The following is a 19,363-nucleotide window of genomic DNA, read 5'->3' on the forward strand; positions in this document are numbered from 1 at the left end:
GTCCTTAAGTGAATAAAGAGCACCAAAGTCAAGACGTAAGGTAGTCAGAATAAAGGAAATATTTATTTGAAAAAGATTCAATAAATTAAGTGTCTCTAGCCTAGGCCCTTCTTCTTTAAGACCAGACTTAGCAAGCTCTCTCCCACATGATCACATTCTGTGGACAGCCTGCTAACATGTGGCAACCAAGTTAACATTTCCTGGTCTATGGACTCTTTCTTGGAAGAGCGGGCAACCGCTGCTCAGCAGAATAATCCAGGAGTAGGTAAATGCCCACTCTCACTCACATCAGTCAGCACAGCTGGCTCATCCCTCACCTCCTACACTTTCCAGCAGCCCATTCTCTTCCGAACAAGTAGGGCAAAAGTATTGGAACTTGAAGACATTGTTTTGTAAAGGTCTGCAATTTCTTCTCTGCGAACTGGAATATGCCTAACAACTCGTGGGTGTGACAGAGACAGCAGTCTAAAAAGTGGGCAATGGAAGAACGTTCCTGAAGGAGCAAAAGGATCACGATATTCAGCTGTTCTCCTTCCTGTGTCAGTTAGCCTGAAAAAAGAGACCCAGGAGTGCTTTTTCCCTGACCTCTTTCTCGTGCCCTCTTCTCTGCACACCCAGGCAAAGGCCCTCGCCAGCATCTGGCATCTTTGCCAGCATCTGGCATCGTCTGGCATCTTTGTAGGTGCTGCCGATGCTGGCAGAAACAGTGCCAGACGATCTGGGACCGTGTTGTAAATAAACACCTTGAGCTTGAACTAGAAATATAAATGTTTGTTTGGAACAACTGAAAAACACATCAGACATCTGTCAGAAAGGACTATCACAGTCTTTCAAAGTGTGCACGCTGAAGTGTCAGTACTTACCGGTGAAGAAGCAAATGCCCTAAAACTGACAGCAAGGATGCCATCGGACCACTCGTGAGACACTACATCAAACTGTCCATACAACTGACCCATGGTGACAGACTTGGGATTTAAAACAGTAATTTGAACCTTGTTCTCTTCCATTAACCCCTTAAAGGAAAAAAAAATACATTATCCATTTAGAAGGATACTGTCTATTCATAGAAAAGCAGGACTGTATATGTAGAAAATCCTAGACTCTACAAAGAAACTCCCAGAAATAAGGAATGCATTTAACAAAGTTCCAGCATATGAAGTCCATATACAAAGACTGGTTGTATTTACACAGTGCCAATGAACAACTGAAAAAATTAAATTTTTACAAATACTGTTTACCATAGTTTTAAAAACTCATAAAATACTCAGTAATAAATTAGCTATAAATCTAAATACTTACAGAACTGTAAATCTAAAACAACAATGAAACGTGGCAAAATTTTTTGTTAAGGGTCAGGCAGTAAATATTATAGGCTTTCAGGTTACAAACAGCCGCTCACATATTCTTCTCTGTTTCTTTTCTTTCTTTCCATTTTTTTTTTTTTAAACAAACGTTAAAAAGTGTTACCACCATTCTAAGCTCATTGGTGTTAGAAAAATAGGCTCGGGGCCAAATTTGGGCTGTAATTGCCGACTCCTGCTACCAAATATTCTCTGAGAGAAAATTAAAAGATCTAACCATGTTCCATTCTCACAGAATGGAAAAGTTAATATTGGCAGATTGTCAGTTTTGACCAGAACCTTGAAGCCCGTGTGGGAATTATACAAGAGATGTTAACACCCCTTGGGGCATAAGCTTTTCATGTTTTTAATTAATAGATGTTATTTTCTTAGAGTAGCTTTAGATTTACAGAGAAATTGAGTGTAAACTCAGATCTCTGTAGTTTCACATAGATTCCCTCTGCCCACTCACCACCAACCCCCCCTCACCCAGTTTCCCCTATTATTAAAGCCTTGCATTGGGCTGGTATATTATTATGAATAATGAACTGATATTGATACATTATTACTAATTAAAGTCCATGGTTTACATTAAGGGTCACTCGTGTGTTATACATTCTATGAGTTCTGCCAAACACACAATGGCACATATCCATCATTACACTATCGTACAGAATAGTTTCACTGCCCCATAAATCCCCTGTGCTCTGTTAGTAGTCATTTCTTTTTTTTTTTTTTTTTCCAACGTTTATTTATTTTTGGGACAGAGAGAGACAGAGCATGAATGGGGGAGGGGCAGAGAGAGAGGGAGACACAGAACCGGAAACAGGCTCCAGGCTCTGAGCCATCAGCCCAGAGCCTGATGCGGGGCTCGAACTCACGGACCGCGAGATCATGACCTGGCTGAAGTCGGACGCCCAACCGACTGCGCCACCCAGGCGCCCCATCATTTCTTTTTTTATATACACAGCAACATAACATGTGCAACTCTTCCCAACATTGCCTTCTGCCCACCCCCTCGGGGCTTGGGACACAAACCACCAAACTCGAATAAAGACGTGGAAAGATCACTAAGCAGTAAAACAAGCTTTGAGGCTTTGCATACTTCTCTGTGCCCACCAAGGGGCTGACAAGGAAGGCATCGTCCTAAATCCAGAAGTATGGGAAAGCTCTACCATCTTTGTCAGAGGAAGTTGCTATCACCAAAACAAGGTTTTTGTCTCAAAGGCAACAGGCTAGTGAGACTCCACAAGAAAGATCTAACAATCACATTGGGGCGTCTGGGTGGCTCAGTCGGTTGGGTGTCCAACTTCTGCACAGGTCATGAACTTGTGGTCGTTAGTTCGAGACCCATGTCAGGCTCTGTGTGGACAGCTCAGAGCCTGGAGCCTGCTTCAGACTCGTGTTTCCCTCTCTCTGCCCCTCCCCTGCTCACACGCTTTCACTCAAAAATATGAACATTAAAAAAAAAAAGATATAATGATCACAAATCCCATTTGGCTATAAACGTTGAAATGAATGAAACAAAACTCTTCAAAATACAAGAAGTAGATGCAAATTAAATTTTATTAGTTGGAAAATTAAAAGCAGCCTCATTCCTTTCAAAGGAGCATTTCAAAGTAGACCAAACCATGATGTGTAAGATAGGAATTCATTGCATTTATGTACATATGTAAGTATTATATAACACACAGCACACATTCACTTTAATACCACTAGCAGCTAATCACAGAAGTTTGCATTACAAAACTAACCATCCAGGAAATAAAAAATACTCTCTTAAAAGTATAAAAAGAGGGGTGTCTGGGTGGCTTAGTCAGTTGAATGTCTGACTCTTAATTTCAGCTCAGATCGTGATCCCAGGGTCATGGGATGGACCCCCACATCAGGCTCTGCACTGACAGCATGGAGCCTGCTTGGGATTCTCTCTCTTCCCCTTTTCCCATCTCTCTCTCTCTCTCTCTCTCTCACTCTCTCCCCTCTGCCCCTCCCCCACATGCGTGCTTTCTTTCTCACTCTAAAATTTCTTTTTAAGTATAAAAAGAAAACTTTTAGGATTTTCAGACTTTTTTTTTTTTTTACAACAAACGTGTTACCTTCATAAATAAAAAAAAATTGAAAAGAAATAAAAGGTTGACAGGCAAATCTATGGTGTATTCTTTATATGCTAAACTCAATAGCTTCATATTACTTTTCTAGTAGTATTTTCCCTTTGACTCATTTTTTCCACGACTTTAAGTTGCTACATTAAAGTATCTTTTTTTTTTTTTTAATGTTTATTTATTTTGAGAGAGAGAGCACACAAGCAGGAGAGGAGAAGAGAGAGAGAATCCTAAGCAGGCTCCCTGCTGCCAGTGCAGAGGTGATGTGAGATTCAATCCCATGAACTCTGAGACCATGACCTGAGCAGAAATCAAGAGTTGGATACCCAACTGACTGGGCCACCCCGGAGCCCCTCCACTAAGGTATCATTTTAAATGACCATGCATTCTATCTTCCCCAAAGCTGATCATAAATAAATTGATGCATTAATACCACACCTACCTTTTCACAGATGTCATTTAGTGCTCCTGCTAAGATGCGATATGCACTGGTTTTCCCTCCAAACGGTTCTCCAACAATCATGAAACCATGACGCACAATCATCATCTCATATATTTGAAGTATCTTCTCAGAAAAGAATCTGGTCATTTGCAAATTCATGGACTCACAGTTATCTTTGATAGCTGTTAGCAAATCGTTGTAATCTGGTTTTGGTAATTTCACACCAGGAAACAAATCTGAGGTGATTCCCTGATGACAAATGATTTGGGGATTTATATTATACATTCAATACCCTGTCTCTCTCCACACACATATACGTACACATGATGAAATTCCTCCCATCCTCATATTTAATACTGATGGAAATAGAGCCATTAAATAGTTCAACAGTATTTTTAACAGCTTTTTAGAGGTATCAAGACTAACATACAATGAACAATGTTTAAAGTGTTACAATTCGATAGGTGGAACCATCAACTCAATCAAGACAATCAGCCTATCTATCACTCCCCAAAGTCACCTTGTGACCTTTTGTAATCCTCTTTACCTTCTCTCCCTGCCACCTCCCACCTCCGTCACCAAGTTACCACTAATTCCTTTCTGTTACCTTTTTTTTTTTTATTTGTATTGCCTAGAATTTAATACAGATGAAGTTACACATTATGGATGCTGTTTTTTCTGATTTTTATTCAGCATAAAGATTTGGAGATTTGTGCATGTGACAGCATCTGTTAATAGCTCACTGCATATAAGTATTACATTGCATTGAAGTATAATGGTTTCTAAATCCATAGCCCTGTTGATGGACACCTTTCATTGTTTCCAGTTTGGGGCTATTAAAAACAGAACTTCTATGAACATTTATATGCAAGTCTTTGTATGGACAAATGCCTTCACTTCTCTTGGGTGAATACTGAGTAGTGGAATACTTGGGTAATGTGGTTATGATTTTAATATTTTAAGAAAGTGTCTGCTTTCCAAGGTGGTTGTATTATTTAAATTTACCCAAATACTTTCAGTAGTCTGTCTTTTCTACTTTTTTTTAGTGTTTATGTATTTATTTTTCAGAGAGAGAGAGAGAGAGAGCCCAAGGAAGCGTGTGCATGAGAGTGGGGGAGGGGCAGAGAGAGAGGAGACTGAATCCTAAACCGGCCTCGCCCTGGCAGGCAGCTCAGAGCACCATGCGGGGCTCACCAACTGTGAGATCACGACCTGAGCTATAACCAAGAGTCAGATGCTTAACCCTCAGAGTCACCCAAGGCACCCTGGTATGGCCAGTCTTTTTAATTTTAGCCCCACTCATAGATGTGTCGCAGTTATCTTACTGTGGCTTCAGTTTGCACTTCCTGATAACTATCATTTTTTGTATGTGCTTATTTCCTTTATGTGGATGTTCTTTAGTGATGTACCTGTTCAAATCTTCTGTCTATTTTTAATTGGTTTCTTTCCCTTTTTTTTTTTTAACATCTAATCATTTTTGAAAGACAGAGACAGACAGCATGGGAAAGCAGAAAAGCAGAGAGAAAGCAGAGAGAGAGGGAGACACAGAATGTGAAGCAGGTTCCAGGCTCTGTGCTGTCAGCACAGAGCCCGATGTGGGGCTCAAACCCACACGCTGTGAGATCATGACCTGAACCAAAGTCAGACACTTAACCAACTGAGCCACCCAAGCACCCCTAATAGGTTTATCTTCTTAATGGCAAGTTTTAACCGTTCTTTAAATATTCTGCATACAATTCCTTCGTCATATATCTAATTGGCAAATATTTTTTCCTAGACTGCAACTTGTCTTTCATTCTTTTATCAGTGTCTTTCAAAATTTTGATGAGTATATGTTATCAATTTATTGTTTTATGCACTGTGCTTTTGGTGCTGTGTTTAAGAAATTTTTGCCTACCCCAGAGTCACAAAATATTTCTCCTGTTTTCTTTTAGAAATTTTACAGTTTTACAATACTTGTAAGTTAAAATGTTAGATGAATATTATCTGATTTCAAGGCTGATTATGCAGTGTCATATTACTATAATGATAGACAAATATATCAGTGGAACAGAACAGGGAGTCCACAAAGAGACCCACATACATTTGAACATCTCATTCTGAACAAAGACAATTTGATGGAGAAAAGATAAAGATAGGATGCCTTTAATCCATACCTCAATATCACATACAAAACTTAGTTCAAAGGCATTTTAATCATTGTGGTGGTTAGTATTTTAATCAGCTTAGTCTCTCTCAAAAATTCATGCCCATGCAAAAACCACAAAATGTAACCTCATTTGGAAATGGGATCTTTGCACATATAATTAGGTAAATTAAGATGAGGTTATACTGGGCCCTAAATCCAATAACTGCTATCTTTGTAGCAGAAAGGAGACGGAGATTCAAATACAAGTACACCCAGGGAAGGCCATGTAAATGTGGAGGCCGAGATTGGAGCGATGCCAACCCACTCCAAGGAACATCGAGGGTTGCCAATAGCCACCAGAAGCTAAGAAGAGGCAGAGGAGTCTTTTCTAGAGGTTTGATTTCAGACTTCTATCCTCTAGAAATTTGAGAGAATACATTTGTGTTGTCTTAACAGTTTGGGGTACTTTGTTATGGCAGCTTTGGGAACCTGATACGATCATATACTGTATGATTGGAAAGAATTATGATTCCATATTTAGTATATAGGAATATATGAATATATAAAGTTGATTGCAAGATCTAAGAAACATACCTTTATAAACTGCTAAAGCTGTAAGTATTATAGCAACCTATGTGAGAAAAAGAACTATTTTCTTTACTGTGAAAGTAAAAGTGAAAATTCAGAAGTGCTTCATGTTTCAACTACACTTTAGAATTTACGAACTATGAACTTAATTGCCCCTATATTTAATCCTTCAAACGCTGTTATAGAGAAACTGATCTTAGTTTATCAAAGCAATATGTTTCCTTGGGATAAAGGGGAGAAAAAAGCATCGTAGCACAGTGGTCAAGAGCACTCGACAGCCTGACTGCATGGTTGAAATTCCCGCTTGCTCATGTACTAGCCATAAATAAAAGTTAATTATCTTTGCCTCAGTTAAATGATCTGTAAAACAGGGATAATGACAGCACCTGCCCTACCTACTGGGTCATTGTGAGCATTAAGTTACTATTAGCAAAGCCCTTGTGTCTGATCCACGGTAAGTCCACAGTGTTTGATAAATAAATAAACATAGCTTCTCAGATTGTTCAAATTGCTTATGGTTGACCTTGAAACCCCAGAACATATTTGGTATCCAGTGGTTCTCAACCAAGACCAGTTGTCCTCACTCTCCTTTCAGGATGTGAGTTGGAAATATGTGGAGTTGTGCTGGTCGTCACAACAAAAAAGGTCTGTAAAAACTGGGGTGAGGGTGGGGGGCAAGGATGCCAAACGTCCTACAGTGCACGGGATAGTCTCGCAACAAGGAATTGTCATTGTTCCAATTTAAAGTGACAGTTATGCGGGACGCCTGGGTGGCTCAGTCGGTTGAGCGTCTGACTTTGGCTCAGATCATGATCTCGCAGTTGACGAGTTCGAAGCCTGCATGGGGCTCTGTGCCGACAGCTCAGAGCCTGGAGCCTGCTTCGGATTCTGTGTCTCCCTCTGTCTCTGCCCCTCCCCCTCTCATGCTCTGTGTCTGTCTCAAAAATAAATAAACATTAGAAAAAAAAAAGTGACAGGTATGCTCCATTTTTGAGATATTGCTCAATAATGTTCACAGAGTGAATACACACTGCTTGAGAATACATCTGGTGAGGCAGATTTCCACGTTATAAAATGCAGTGTTTCGAGACGCCTGGGTGGTCCGTTGGTTAAGTGTCCGACTTTGGGCCAGGTCATGATCTCAGGGTTTGTGATTTCAAGCCCCACATAGGGCTCCATGCTGTCAGTACAGAGCCCACTTCTTCAGATCCTCCCTCCCCCCTTCTCGCTCTGCCCCTCCCCCTCTCACGCATGTGCATGCATGCGCCCTGTCTTTCAAAAATAAACATTAAAACAATTATAAAAATATGTACTTTTTACTCTTGGAAAATTTATTCAGTATACTAGTGCCAAAGACGCTGAGGGAAAACATGAGGAAGAAAATTTGAACCTATTCCTTATATATTTGCACTGCCAGCTCTAAGTGCTATGAAAAGATCCTTTCAACTTGGTGATATATGGTTACTAGGGAAAGCTGAAGACACTGGGCCACACTACAGAGACAGTGGCCTTCTCCCCCTCTCCCTGTCATACCCCTGCCGTCTTTACACATTGGAAGCTAACTGCTTGAACTTCAAGGCAGCGCAAATTAGTGCACTATCTAACATCTGTTGGGAGAAGGGCCCCTGATTCCTTCTATCTGAGACAGGGAAAAGGAAAAGAATGACATCAAATGAAACATGAAAACCTTAAGCATTATTCTAATACTTCTTCTCAATTAGTAATAGTCTAATCTTAAAAATATAACAAGCTTCTTAAACTTAGTTCTTTCTTTAAATTATCCTGAAAAATCAATTTCATAAAAGCCATTATACTCTTTTAAAGAAATTAAGCTTCTTTAAAAATGTCTTCAATTATTAATTTTTTAAAGTTTTTTTGTTTATTTGGAAAAGACAGACACACAGCAAGCAGAGAAGGAGCAAAGAGAGAGGGGGAGGCAGAGAGAATACCAAATGGGCTCGACACTGTCAGCACAGAGCCCGACGGGGGGGGCCTCGAACTCATCAAACTGTGAGATCATGACCTGAGTCGAAACCAAAAGTCAGACACTTAACCGACAGAGCCACCCAGGCGCCCATCTTCAATTATTAATTTAACAAACATTGACCATGTACCTTTTCTGTGCAAAGGATTCAGTGGTGTGTTAGACCAATTATTCTCCTTCATGGAGCCTACATTCTAATGTAATTTATAAGCAAACATACTTTGCAACTTTTGTGGGTTTATTACGTTATGCAGTTAAAAAGTACTATTTAAAAATCCCAACTTGTTGAAAGTCGTATAAAGTAACAGAGCTAGTTAAACACACTTCAAGTACAACATGGGATGATCTATGTTTTTCTGTGCCATGTCATTATTATCTATAGACATTTCTCCTAGGGAATTGCAAAGTTGGACACTTGATAAATACATCATTTTAAAAATTCTGATATACCAAAATAATAAATGTTCTTACCTCAAAGAGTGGTAAATCGTGGGACAAAAATTTTGGCAGATTTACATCAATAATAGATCTAAGCAGCAAAATTTCTTCATTTTCATTTGGATATTTCAGCTAAAAGAAAATATACTCAAGGTGATCTCTCCATCTTCTAAATGTAACCTCTACATTTTCACACACACATACACACACAGACCCTAAAGACAATTTAAATCCACGTAAAATTGTTCTCATTTATTTTCATTTAATTGGATTGTTATTAATTTTAGAGTCTGACAAAATTCCAAAACACCTGTGATACACCCAAAGTTTACTAAAAGCCTGGTTGAACTCCAAACCTGTTGCTCACTCCCGTAATAAGGTTAGCATCATTTACAAACATGGAAACTGAGAATTATTTCTCCCAACTTCCAACACTTTATTCAACATCTCACTCCAAAGTTTCTCCTACCATCATGCATTTAATTTTCCAGAACACTCTTCCTTTCCTCTAGAACCTGTATGCCTAATAAATTCCACGTCCCAACTGAACTGGCTTTGTAACCTTACAAAGTCAGTGATGCCCAGCTGTCAAGCTCAGAGCACCCAATGCCAAAGCTAATTCTGCGCATATGGACTTTGTCTTCAGATCAATGTAACCACACATAAATTGTGAAGTGTCAAAAGTCTATTTTGTGATTTGAGAAGCTATTATTTTAAAGCAAATGTTTAAATTGTTTCTTGACATAATAAAAACAAACTTCAAAATATTCAAGCCAACACTTTCAACCACTCTAAATTAGCTTTTGACAAAGAATGATAGGATTCATTTGCAGGATTCATTTGCAGCATAACTTAATAGCTCAATTCCACAGTCAAGATGTCAGTGATAACATACACTAGGACAATGCATTATCTTTTCCATTATCCGACCACAGAATAATTCTGACGTTCCAGGTTAATATAAATTGTTGCTTCTAGTTGCATTTGCTTATTGCAAAAAGACAATGACTTGAAGTTATGCTAGGCTAATGTGAAATAGAATATCACCACCATATATCAGAATTCTCAGTAACATTATTACAGAAGATAAAAATGCATGCCATTGTTCTTAATCATGTAGAATATATTTTAAAATCTTTATCTTCTACAAAACATGAACATGAACATTTTATAAACTCCAAGGTCACATTTTGCATTTTGCTATTAAGTATAGCCTACCTTACTTTGTTTCATAAAGAAATAATGCACATTAATAGTTCATGGTTCCACAAAATACTTTCAATGAAAGGTTACACAAGCCTTAAAATATTTGTATTTCTCCATCTATATAGTTATGATTCATACCATTTTAAAATTCAAATGTTATGTTGCAAATCTATAACTGCTGGCCTACAATAGATTGTAATTATGGAATTACATTAATTGATAATGTTCAGCCACATTTGTATATATTTATTAATTATACATTATTTCTTTTAAGGCTATATATGTTCATATAGACTGAAAGCCTTCAAAATATTTCTCAGCAACAAGGAATTTTATTCCTTGGTAGTACTTAACTTCATACATTCAAAATTATGGAGGGCACCTGGGTGGCTCAGTTGGTGAAGGGTCCGACTTCAGCTCAGGTCATGATCTCACAGTTCGTGGGTTCGAGCCCCACGTTGGGCTCTGTGCTGACAGTTCAGAACCTGGAGCCTGCTTTGGCTTCTGTGTCTCCCTCTCTCTCTGCCCCTCCCCAGCTGGCACTCTGTCTCTCCCTCTCTCTCAAAAATAAATAAACATTAAGTTTTTTTTTAATTATGGAACTGAACTCAAATCAAATCACTAAGAATTACATTTAAGTTTTTACAAATCCTAAAAATTTCCTTTTTCACATGTGCAGACGATCAACTATTTTTTAGTACAACTGAATTTTTTTCAGTTGGTGAAACCAGCCAGTATTGGAACTCTGTAAAGACAGATGGCCCTGAAATTTACCAACAAAATTTCTGAGTAAGAAATAACTTGACTCCTCTACCTTTAGATTCCCAGCGGCGGTAAGCACGGACTTCACAGCTCTCATGCCATAGTCATAGTGATGTTGTGAGGACAACTGCTCTGAACACAAGCGGTAGGTGGCCACGATTTTCACTGACAGTGGACGAGCTGTGACGAACCCACAGGAGTACAGGACTATTTCAGCAATCATGGCATAATCAGGCACCATCATTGCTACCGTCCGAAAGAGAGCCTGTAGGAGTGCAGAATAGGTGTTTTTTAAAGAAGACCATCATAAAGATAACCTACTGGGCATTTCCTTATGACTTTATAGCTCTTCCTCAATAATATTAAATTACAGTGTCCAGATCATATAGATAAGAACACTTAATTTTAAAAATGGGTTTCTAGTGGTGCCTGGGTGGCTCAGTTGGTTAAGCGTCTAACTCCTGATTTCGAATCAGGTCATGATCTCACGGGCTGGTATGATCAAGCCTCAGGTAGGGCTCTGTGCTGATAGTGAGGATCTGGCTTGGGATTCTCTCTCTCCCTCTCTGTCTGCCCCACCACTGCTCACATTCTCTCTCTCTGCCTCTCTCAAAATAAATCAATAAACGCTTTTAAAAAATAAAAATGGGTTTCTTGTCATTGTTATATAATACATATCATTAACTTCTGTGTAAGTATTTTTCCTTAAATCATGATTTAAGAACACTTATAAATTCTTATGGTACTTAGATCGATTCTTCTTGGCAAGTGACAGATCATAGAGAAAAAGTATCCAATTCTGCTGGGATGTCCAAAAGCTGGGCTTTTCTTCTGGGCTGGTGAAAAAGTGCCTGGTTTGGGGAGACCTGGGCTGTAAGTGAGGTTCTCTAGGAATCTAATTAATTATATGCAGTGGGCTAATCAGATTACTCCTAGTAACAAGGCTATGTTAGATAAATAAGGTATTTTGAGATATTTTTAACTTTTTTGTGTCTATAGTAAGCATGTCAGTCTTTCATCAAGCATAAAGAAATGAAAACTGGAAGTCTCAGATAATTAATACTAGAAATAAATCAGTTTTCCAAATTGTAAAGATATTTTTATTGATTGATTTTTGAGAGATAAGGAGATAGAGAAAGAGAGAGAGAGAGAGAGAGAGAGAGAGAGAGAATCCCAAGCAGCCTCCACGCTGATGTGGGGCTTGATCTCACAACTGTGAGATCATGACCTGAGCCAACAGCAAGAATCGTACTCTTAACCAACTGAGCCACCCAGGTGCTCCACGATATTTTTTCTCATGATATTTTAACTGTTGTGGGATAGATAAATGTTACATGATGCTAACTAAAGAGAAAACTCAACATATTTTAGAAGAATAAATAAGAAAATTTAACTTCACAGAGCACCTGGGTGGCTCAGTCAGTTAAGCATCTGGCCTTGGCTTAGGTCATGATCTCATACCTCGTGGGTTCGAGCCCTGCGTCAGGCTCTGGGCTGACAGCTCAGAGCCTGGAGCCTGCTTTGGATTCTGAGTCTCCCTCCCTCTCTGCCCCTACCCTACTCATGCTCTGTCTCTCTCTCCCTCAAAAATAAAGATTAAAAAGAAATAAAAAAATAAAAGAAAATTTAACTTTAGAATGTTATTACGTGTCAAGTCCTACTTCAATAGCTCGTACATTTAGACAGGAAACTTTGTGTACTAAGGAGAAAAAAATAATATTCTAGAAAAGTGGCAATTTTTTTTAAGTAGGCTCCATGCCCAATGTGGGTCTTGAACTCACAACCCTGAGACTGAGAGTTGCATGCTGTACTGATTGAGCCAGCCAGGTGCCCCTAGAAAAATGGCAATTTTTATTCAGATAGTTGGTAAGTATCTTCCAGGAATTCATTGAATTACCCGAAACACAGGCAGATAGAAAATTAGACATCTCACTTAAGTGATCCTATAGACTGTTCCAGGTTGAGAATGAAAGATTTGCATCAAACAAGATCCTTCCAATGTGTTAATTACTAGCTAGAGACCTTAGTACACCTATTTTATCAGTAAGGTTACCATTAAAGAAAGAATAAAATGTTAAAAATACATAGCTTGGGCAAATAACTTGGAACAGAGAAGCTTAAACAAGTGCTCTAAAGCACTACATATTTGAGAAACAAAGAATGCAAGAGAATTACTATATACATAGTACCTCTTCAAATTTTTTTAATGTTTATTTCTTTTTGAGAGAGAGACAGGGCATGAGTGGGGGAGGGACATAGAGAGGGAGACACAGAATCTGAAGTAGGCTCCAGGCTCCGAGCCATCAGCACAGAGCCTGATGCAGGGCTTGAACCCACAAACTGTGAGATCATGACCTGAGCCGAAGTCAGACACTTAACTAAGACACCCACGTGCCATAGATAGTACCTCTTTAAAAGGGTAGTTTCTAGGGGCGCCTGGGTGGCGCAGTCGGTTAAGCGTCCAACTTCAGCCAGGTCACAATCTCGCGGTCTGTGAGTTCGAGCCCCACGTCGGGCTCTGGGCTGATGGCTCAGAGCCTGGAGCCTGTTTCCGATTCTGTGTCTCCCTCTCTCTCTGCCCCTCCCCCGTTCATGCTCTGTCTCTCTCTGTCCCAAAAATAAATAAACATTGGAAAAAAAAAATTTAAAAGGGTAGTTTCTCAAAAAAAAAAAAAAAAAGGGTAGTTTCTCAACCGCTTTTTTTTTTCTCAAGTAAAAGAATGAATGAATCAATGAATCAATGAACAAATCAGTCAGTGGGTCCATGGCTAGGTTAGGGTGGTGTGGTCTTTCCACAATAGTATGAACTGCTACTAGTTTAAGGTGAACATTCAGGTCTGTGTGTTGTAGGCTTCCCTCTGACAACCTCAGGTATTTCACAAATTCCTATTCACATTCTTTCAGCCCTACTAGCAATATGGCCATGGAACACTATGCAACAGACAGATCGGTAGCCAAGAGAACAAAAAACAGAGTGTGGTAAAGAAGTTTTGAGGGGTTATCATGATGTTCCATCCAATAGGAATCCTTCACCAAAGACTTAACTTTGCTTTTTATATATCACAGAGGAAAGCATCCTGCTCAAAATATTTTTAGGACTAAACTGTTATGGGGGTGGATATTCTAATTCAATGGTTCTCAAACAGTGTGTGAGAAATACTGATATGATATGGTTTGATTTGAAATGTGTCAGAAATAATTTGTTAGTAACAGCAATAAGTTTAAAGGCAATTTAGTGCTCTTAAAAATTTTTAAGTTAGATTCTGGCTTACCCAATGACATACTTTCTTGAGTGTAAGAGTATAGTTCCAAGTATCATACCCAGGCTTGAATGAATTCTGATACATATAGTCAACACGACCATTATCTTTCTGGAAAGCTATGTATCAGGTTATTGGCTTTGTGATATTAGAAGATCTGGAATATGCCTCTTTTACCATGGCTTCTAGCATTCGACTATTCTGAAATGTCATGTTGAGTGGATTAGAATAGTTTTAATATTAACTATAGCTTCTCTAACGTAGAAATGTGCTTAAGGAATCGACCTACTATGCAGATCTTATCTAGGGGTACAGGATGTCAAAAGGGGACTCTTTCTGCATGATGCACATAGGCATAGGGAGATGGCAGCACAGGGGTAGCTGGGTCCTAATTCCAAGGTTCTTGTAGATCAGGCCAAGAACTTTGAACAGTTTTCTGCAGGCAAAACAAAACCAAAAAGCCCAGTAGCTTAACTCTGGAAGTTATAGGATCACATTTCTTCTGACGACACTGGTAGACTTTTAACGGGGAATTCGTTAGAGTGAATTTTAGTGAGGAAGAGATTGGTGACAAGTGGGTTGCTGCACTAAGACACACAAGAGAGACTGAAGAGGGACGGAAACAAGGTGTGGTGATGAGACTAAGTGGGAGCAGCAAGAACTATAAGGCTTTTGTAAAATAGGATTCCCATTATTGGGGACCAGCTGAACCACTGGGCGAAGAAGAGGGAAGCCTCAAGGATGACTTTGAAGACATTCTCCAGGCCTCTAGGCCTCAGTAAGCCTTTTGTTTTTGTTTCAAGGAAGACAGATTTCTTTCTTTTCAGACTAAGGCATTTTCTTCAAAATTGTTAGGTGTTTCCATGTATACTTGCAAACAGACGTCCTGTAGCACTTCTAAGGAGACTGCACAGTGGGAAGAACAACAAAGCTACCAGAATTTAAGAGCAACTTTTGGTCTAAAGTAGAAGGAAAATAATACATCACCCACAGAACCACAGGTGGATAATTTTGACACCATTTCAACACGCACAGCACATGAAACCATGAGACAACCTGCATTACAGGTTACAAGGGCATTGACACACTCAGCTAATAACAGTCCCAGCTTTTTATGATGAGCTATTCACACCTTTCTGCCTTTACAAATACTATGTAATCACGTTGATCCTACTTAAGAAAAACAGCAAATAAAAGCACTGCTACAAAAAGAGCTTTCCAAATGCAAACCACAATGAAAAGTTGCAAAATGCTTCTTAGATAAAAGAAGATTTACCAGTTTTTATTTTTTAATCTTACCATCCTTCACTAAGGCAGAGTACTAAAACATCTAACATACAAAAGTGCATGGAATACAAATACCAAATACTGGGTAGCAATTGGTTGAATCAAGTCTTTTCGGTGGAAGAGAAAAATTCCTCACCTAGTCTAAGAAGTCCATCTAAATATGTGAATAGTGGAAGCAATGTAGGAGCAAGCTCCAGGGGACTCGGTTTTAGATCCACAATTGCCATTGCATTATTCTTCAACATTGTTCTTTATGCACTAGCCATAGATGCAGTTTATCAGAAAAGGATATAAAATGCCTAAGATATGGGGAAATGCCATATTTCTCTCACAATCAACTTTTTGCTTTTTAAGTGAAGATTCTAGATTGAATTAGCAAAGTGTTTTGCTCATTTTACCAAGAAAAAAAAAATAGTGTTGGGTATAAATGAGAACTGAGAGTTGATGTGAGCTGTGAATTATTTCAGCCTCTGTTGGAAGGCAATTCAGCAACACAGCACTTGGTCCTATGGCCATACTTAGGGAAATATTTTAAAATAGAGAAAAGCCTTAAGTAAAAATTGCCATTGCATTATTATTTATAACAAAGGAAAACTAAAAGCAACCTAAATAACAGTAAGGCACAATGCAGTAAATTTATTTGCTGTTTTGAATTACGTTTATACAGACAGGAAAATGCTCATGCTATAATGTTAACCTGGAAAAAAAACTGAGCATACACAATTGCCTGATTCCACCATTTAAAATGAGCATTTTAAAAGGCATTTAAAATTGTGGGATACAATATAGTAAAGAATAGGATGGGTATCTTTTTCAGTATTTCCTATATTTTCTAATTTTCTGTAATTATCATTGTTTTTTTTAGTAGGCTCCATGCCCAACGTGGGGCTTGAACTCACAACCCTGAGATCAAGACTGAGCCACAGCCAGGAGCCCCAATTATCATTATTTTTTAAACACAAATTTGGAAACTGCACTGGGTTTGCATATTTATTTTCTAAGGGCACTCAAAGCTTTACAAATTATTTTCTAAAAGAGTGTTCTATAACATCCAAAAGCAAATGTTTTGCATAAAATTCAAAGACGACATGTTCTTTCTTTTTTACATATTAACTTTATAAACTACTGAAAGGAAATAGATGATATAATTGCCCCTTCTGTACCTTCAGATTATCTGGCAGTTCTGATCGCCCTGCATATCCAGGGTTCATTGTTATAAAGACAGCACACGTGGGGTCGAGTTTTAACTCGGTTCCTTCAAACACCAGTATATCAGTACCTGCATTAATACCTGTGGGTCATCAAGAATGAAATGCATTAGCAATTCCACATATAAATACGATTTGTGCCATGCACTGCCTCTCATATTTCTGTTTTCACATAATGCAGAGACAAACTAGTCCATTACCTCTTTGGATAGTAAGAATTTGTTGAGCAACCACAGACAGTACTTCCAAATCAATTCTGTTAAACTCATCAAAGCAAGCCCAGGCGCCACAAGATAACAGTCCCTGGGAGAAAAGAGTAATGAAATTTTTCAATTATATCTGATTGAATGTTGCATTGAAATGTTGCATTTTCACCTGATGTCTTCAAGGATTTAATACCCTAGCAAGGAAATTCCTTATTCACCTTTATCTTTAAAGACAGCATATTATTTTTTATTAGAAATTCATTATTCTCCATGAATAAGGAGTTTGATCAGTTGGAAAATTGTCCAATTGATCTATAGCTTTTTATTTTCTGTATATCTTTTGGCATTTAGATGTATACCTGAAATCTCAAAGCCTTTCTTACTTTTTTTATACAAGTTGATTTTGCTTGCTTTTTCTACATGCAATTTTTTATTTTCTAGATTTTATTTTCTCATTTTCTAGATTGCAACAATTCTCTAAATAAGGTGATTTCTTTGCTAATGAGACTACTTTGTGGTCTAAGGACATTAACAGTCAACTAACAGTCTCAGGCCCCAGTTTGCACTTCTCACTCAAAACTACCTCACAAATATGTGTCCTTTGGTCATTAAAGAAAACTGGAAAACCAAGCTTGAGTAGCTCAGTCCAAATTCAAATTTACTTAAAAAAAATCAATTTGACATTTATTGAATGCATTTCCTGTAGATTGTATGTGTATGTATATGTGTTTCGTTAAGTACCTGGTAGATGCCAGGCATGATGCATGTCTTTTATGTAAAGAAACTAAGACTATATCATACAAGATATTAAGTAATTAATAAAAGGCCACACAGCTAATAGTGCCTGACCTTGGATTTATACACAGTTCCACTACTGAATCCCACTGGATTAAACGTGAACTCCATGAATTTCGAAGATTAGTACATTTTCATTAGGGAAGACTATGACTTTGATCTCTGCATATCATAAAAGGATTAGAAATCACAGAGAACAAAAAATGCTTTTGAAGTTACATATTCAATCAATTATAAGGATTGTGAAGTTCTTAATAGTAAGACCCATGTCTGTCTCATTTTGTACCCCCATTATTCAGCATGTTCCTAACACAATGTAACCAACACATACTTATCGATAAGCAACTTTAATATCAAAAGTATATGAATCTATATCAAAGAATAAAGAATATCATTATATACATTCAAAAACTGAGTAGTACATACCAGACTTTTCTTTAAACATTTAGGAATGTAATAGCTGTTCAAACTACACTACACACAGACTCTTTAAGATTTACTATCTCTTTCATAAATAATCATTACAGTAAGATTGCATGTCATTACAGAGTATGATTAATGTGATAAGGGGTCATTCGAATGTTTTTTTGATACTTATTATAATTTTGACTTTTAAAATCTTCTTCTAATTGTTTCAGCATCACAAAGGCAGACACTTTTTATATTCCATATCTGTTATAAAATGACCAGGTCGTATTTCAGCCAGAACAGTTTATTGTATAGGGTAGGATTTGTATATTCTTTTTTTGTGAGTTTGTGTATGTGCATTTTTAATGTTAACTTTTCTGAAAAAATTTTGGAAAATAATTACAGAATATTTAAAAATAAGAATTACAGAATCTTTACAGAAACATACACATAAACAAACAGAACCCATAATCCCAAATGGATAATTCTGTGGTACCAACTAACATTTTAAGGACTAATAGGCTGTAGCAATAAAATGCTAAAAAGACCAGATATTCATAGGTTTAATTTTTTTTAATGTTTATTCATTTTTGAGAGAGAGAGAGAGAGAGAGAGGGAGAGAAAGAGAGAGAGAACGAGCAGGGGAGGGGCAGAGAGACAGAGACACAGAATCTGAAGCAGGCTCCAGGCTCTGAGCTGTCAACACAGAGCTGGACGTGGGGCTCAAACTCACAAACCTTGAGATCATGACCTGATCCAAAGTCGGATGCTTAACTGATTGAGCCACCCAGGCGCCCCAGATGTCATGGGTTTTTAGACAAGGATGTTATTTTTTTTTTTTTAATTTTTTTTTTCAACGTTTATTTATTTTTGGGACAGAGAGAGACAGAGCATGAACGGGGGAGGGCAGAGAGAGAGGGAGACACAGAATCGGAAACAGGCTCCAGGCTCTGAGCCATCAGCCCAGAGCCCGACGCGGGGCTCGAACTCACGGACCGCGAGATCGTGACCTGGCTGAAGTCGGACGCTTAACCGACTGCGCCACCCAGGCGCCCCAAGGATGTTATATTTTTAACTTCCCCCTTTTGTAATCTTACAGACTCCTAGGAGTGAGAATCTGACTCAGAATAAGAATAAAAAGTGGATTTTAACTTGACAAAAAAAGATTAACTAGAGTGTATCTATGAAAGTAAATTACTAAATCATGAC

At 38.2% G+C, this 19,363-nt stretch overlaps 1 protein-coding gene across 5 annotated transcripts in view; it reads right to left on the reverse strand.

Moving 5' to 3' along the window:
* DNAH7 (dynein axonemal heavy chain 7) overlaps positions 1 to 19,363 on the reverse strand; it is a 277,543-nt gene that overhangs the window by 150,261 nt on the left and 107,919 nt on the right. For all 5 annotated transcript variants that reach the window (XM_045480573.1, XM_045480572.1, XM_045480576.1 and 2 more), the window contains 6 exons: positions 16,946 to 17,048; positions 16,701 to 16,828; positions 11,043 to 11,255; positions 9,056 to 9,154; positions 3,885 to 4,133; positions 864 to 1,013 (listed from right to left, as the gene is read on the reverse strand). In XM_045480573.1, coding sequence (XP_045336529.1) covers positions 864 to 1,013; positions 3,885 to 4,133; positions 9,056 to 9,154; positions 11,043 to 11,255; positions 16,701 to 16,828; positions 16,946 to 17,048 — 942 coding nt within the window. The remainder of the gene's footprint in view (positions 1 to 863; positions 1,014 to 3,884; positions 4,134 to 9,055; positions 9,155 to 11,042; positions 11,256 to 16,700; positions 16,829 to 16,945; positions 17,049 to 19,363) is intronic.

Source organism: Leopardus geoffroyi, chromosome C1 (genome assembly GCF_018350155.1).
Source record: "Leopardus geoffroyi isolate Oge1 chromosome C1, O.geoffroyi_Oge1_pat1.0, whole genome shotgun sequence".
Taxonomy (NCBI): domain Eukaryota; kingdom Metazoa; phylum Chordata; class Mammalia; order Carnivora; family Felidae; genus Leopardus; species Leopardus geoffroyi.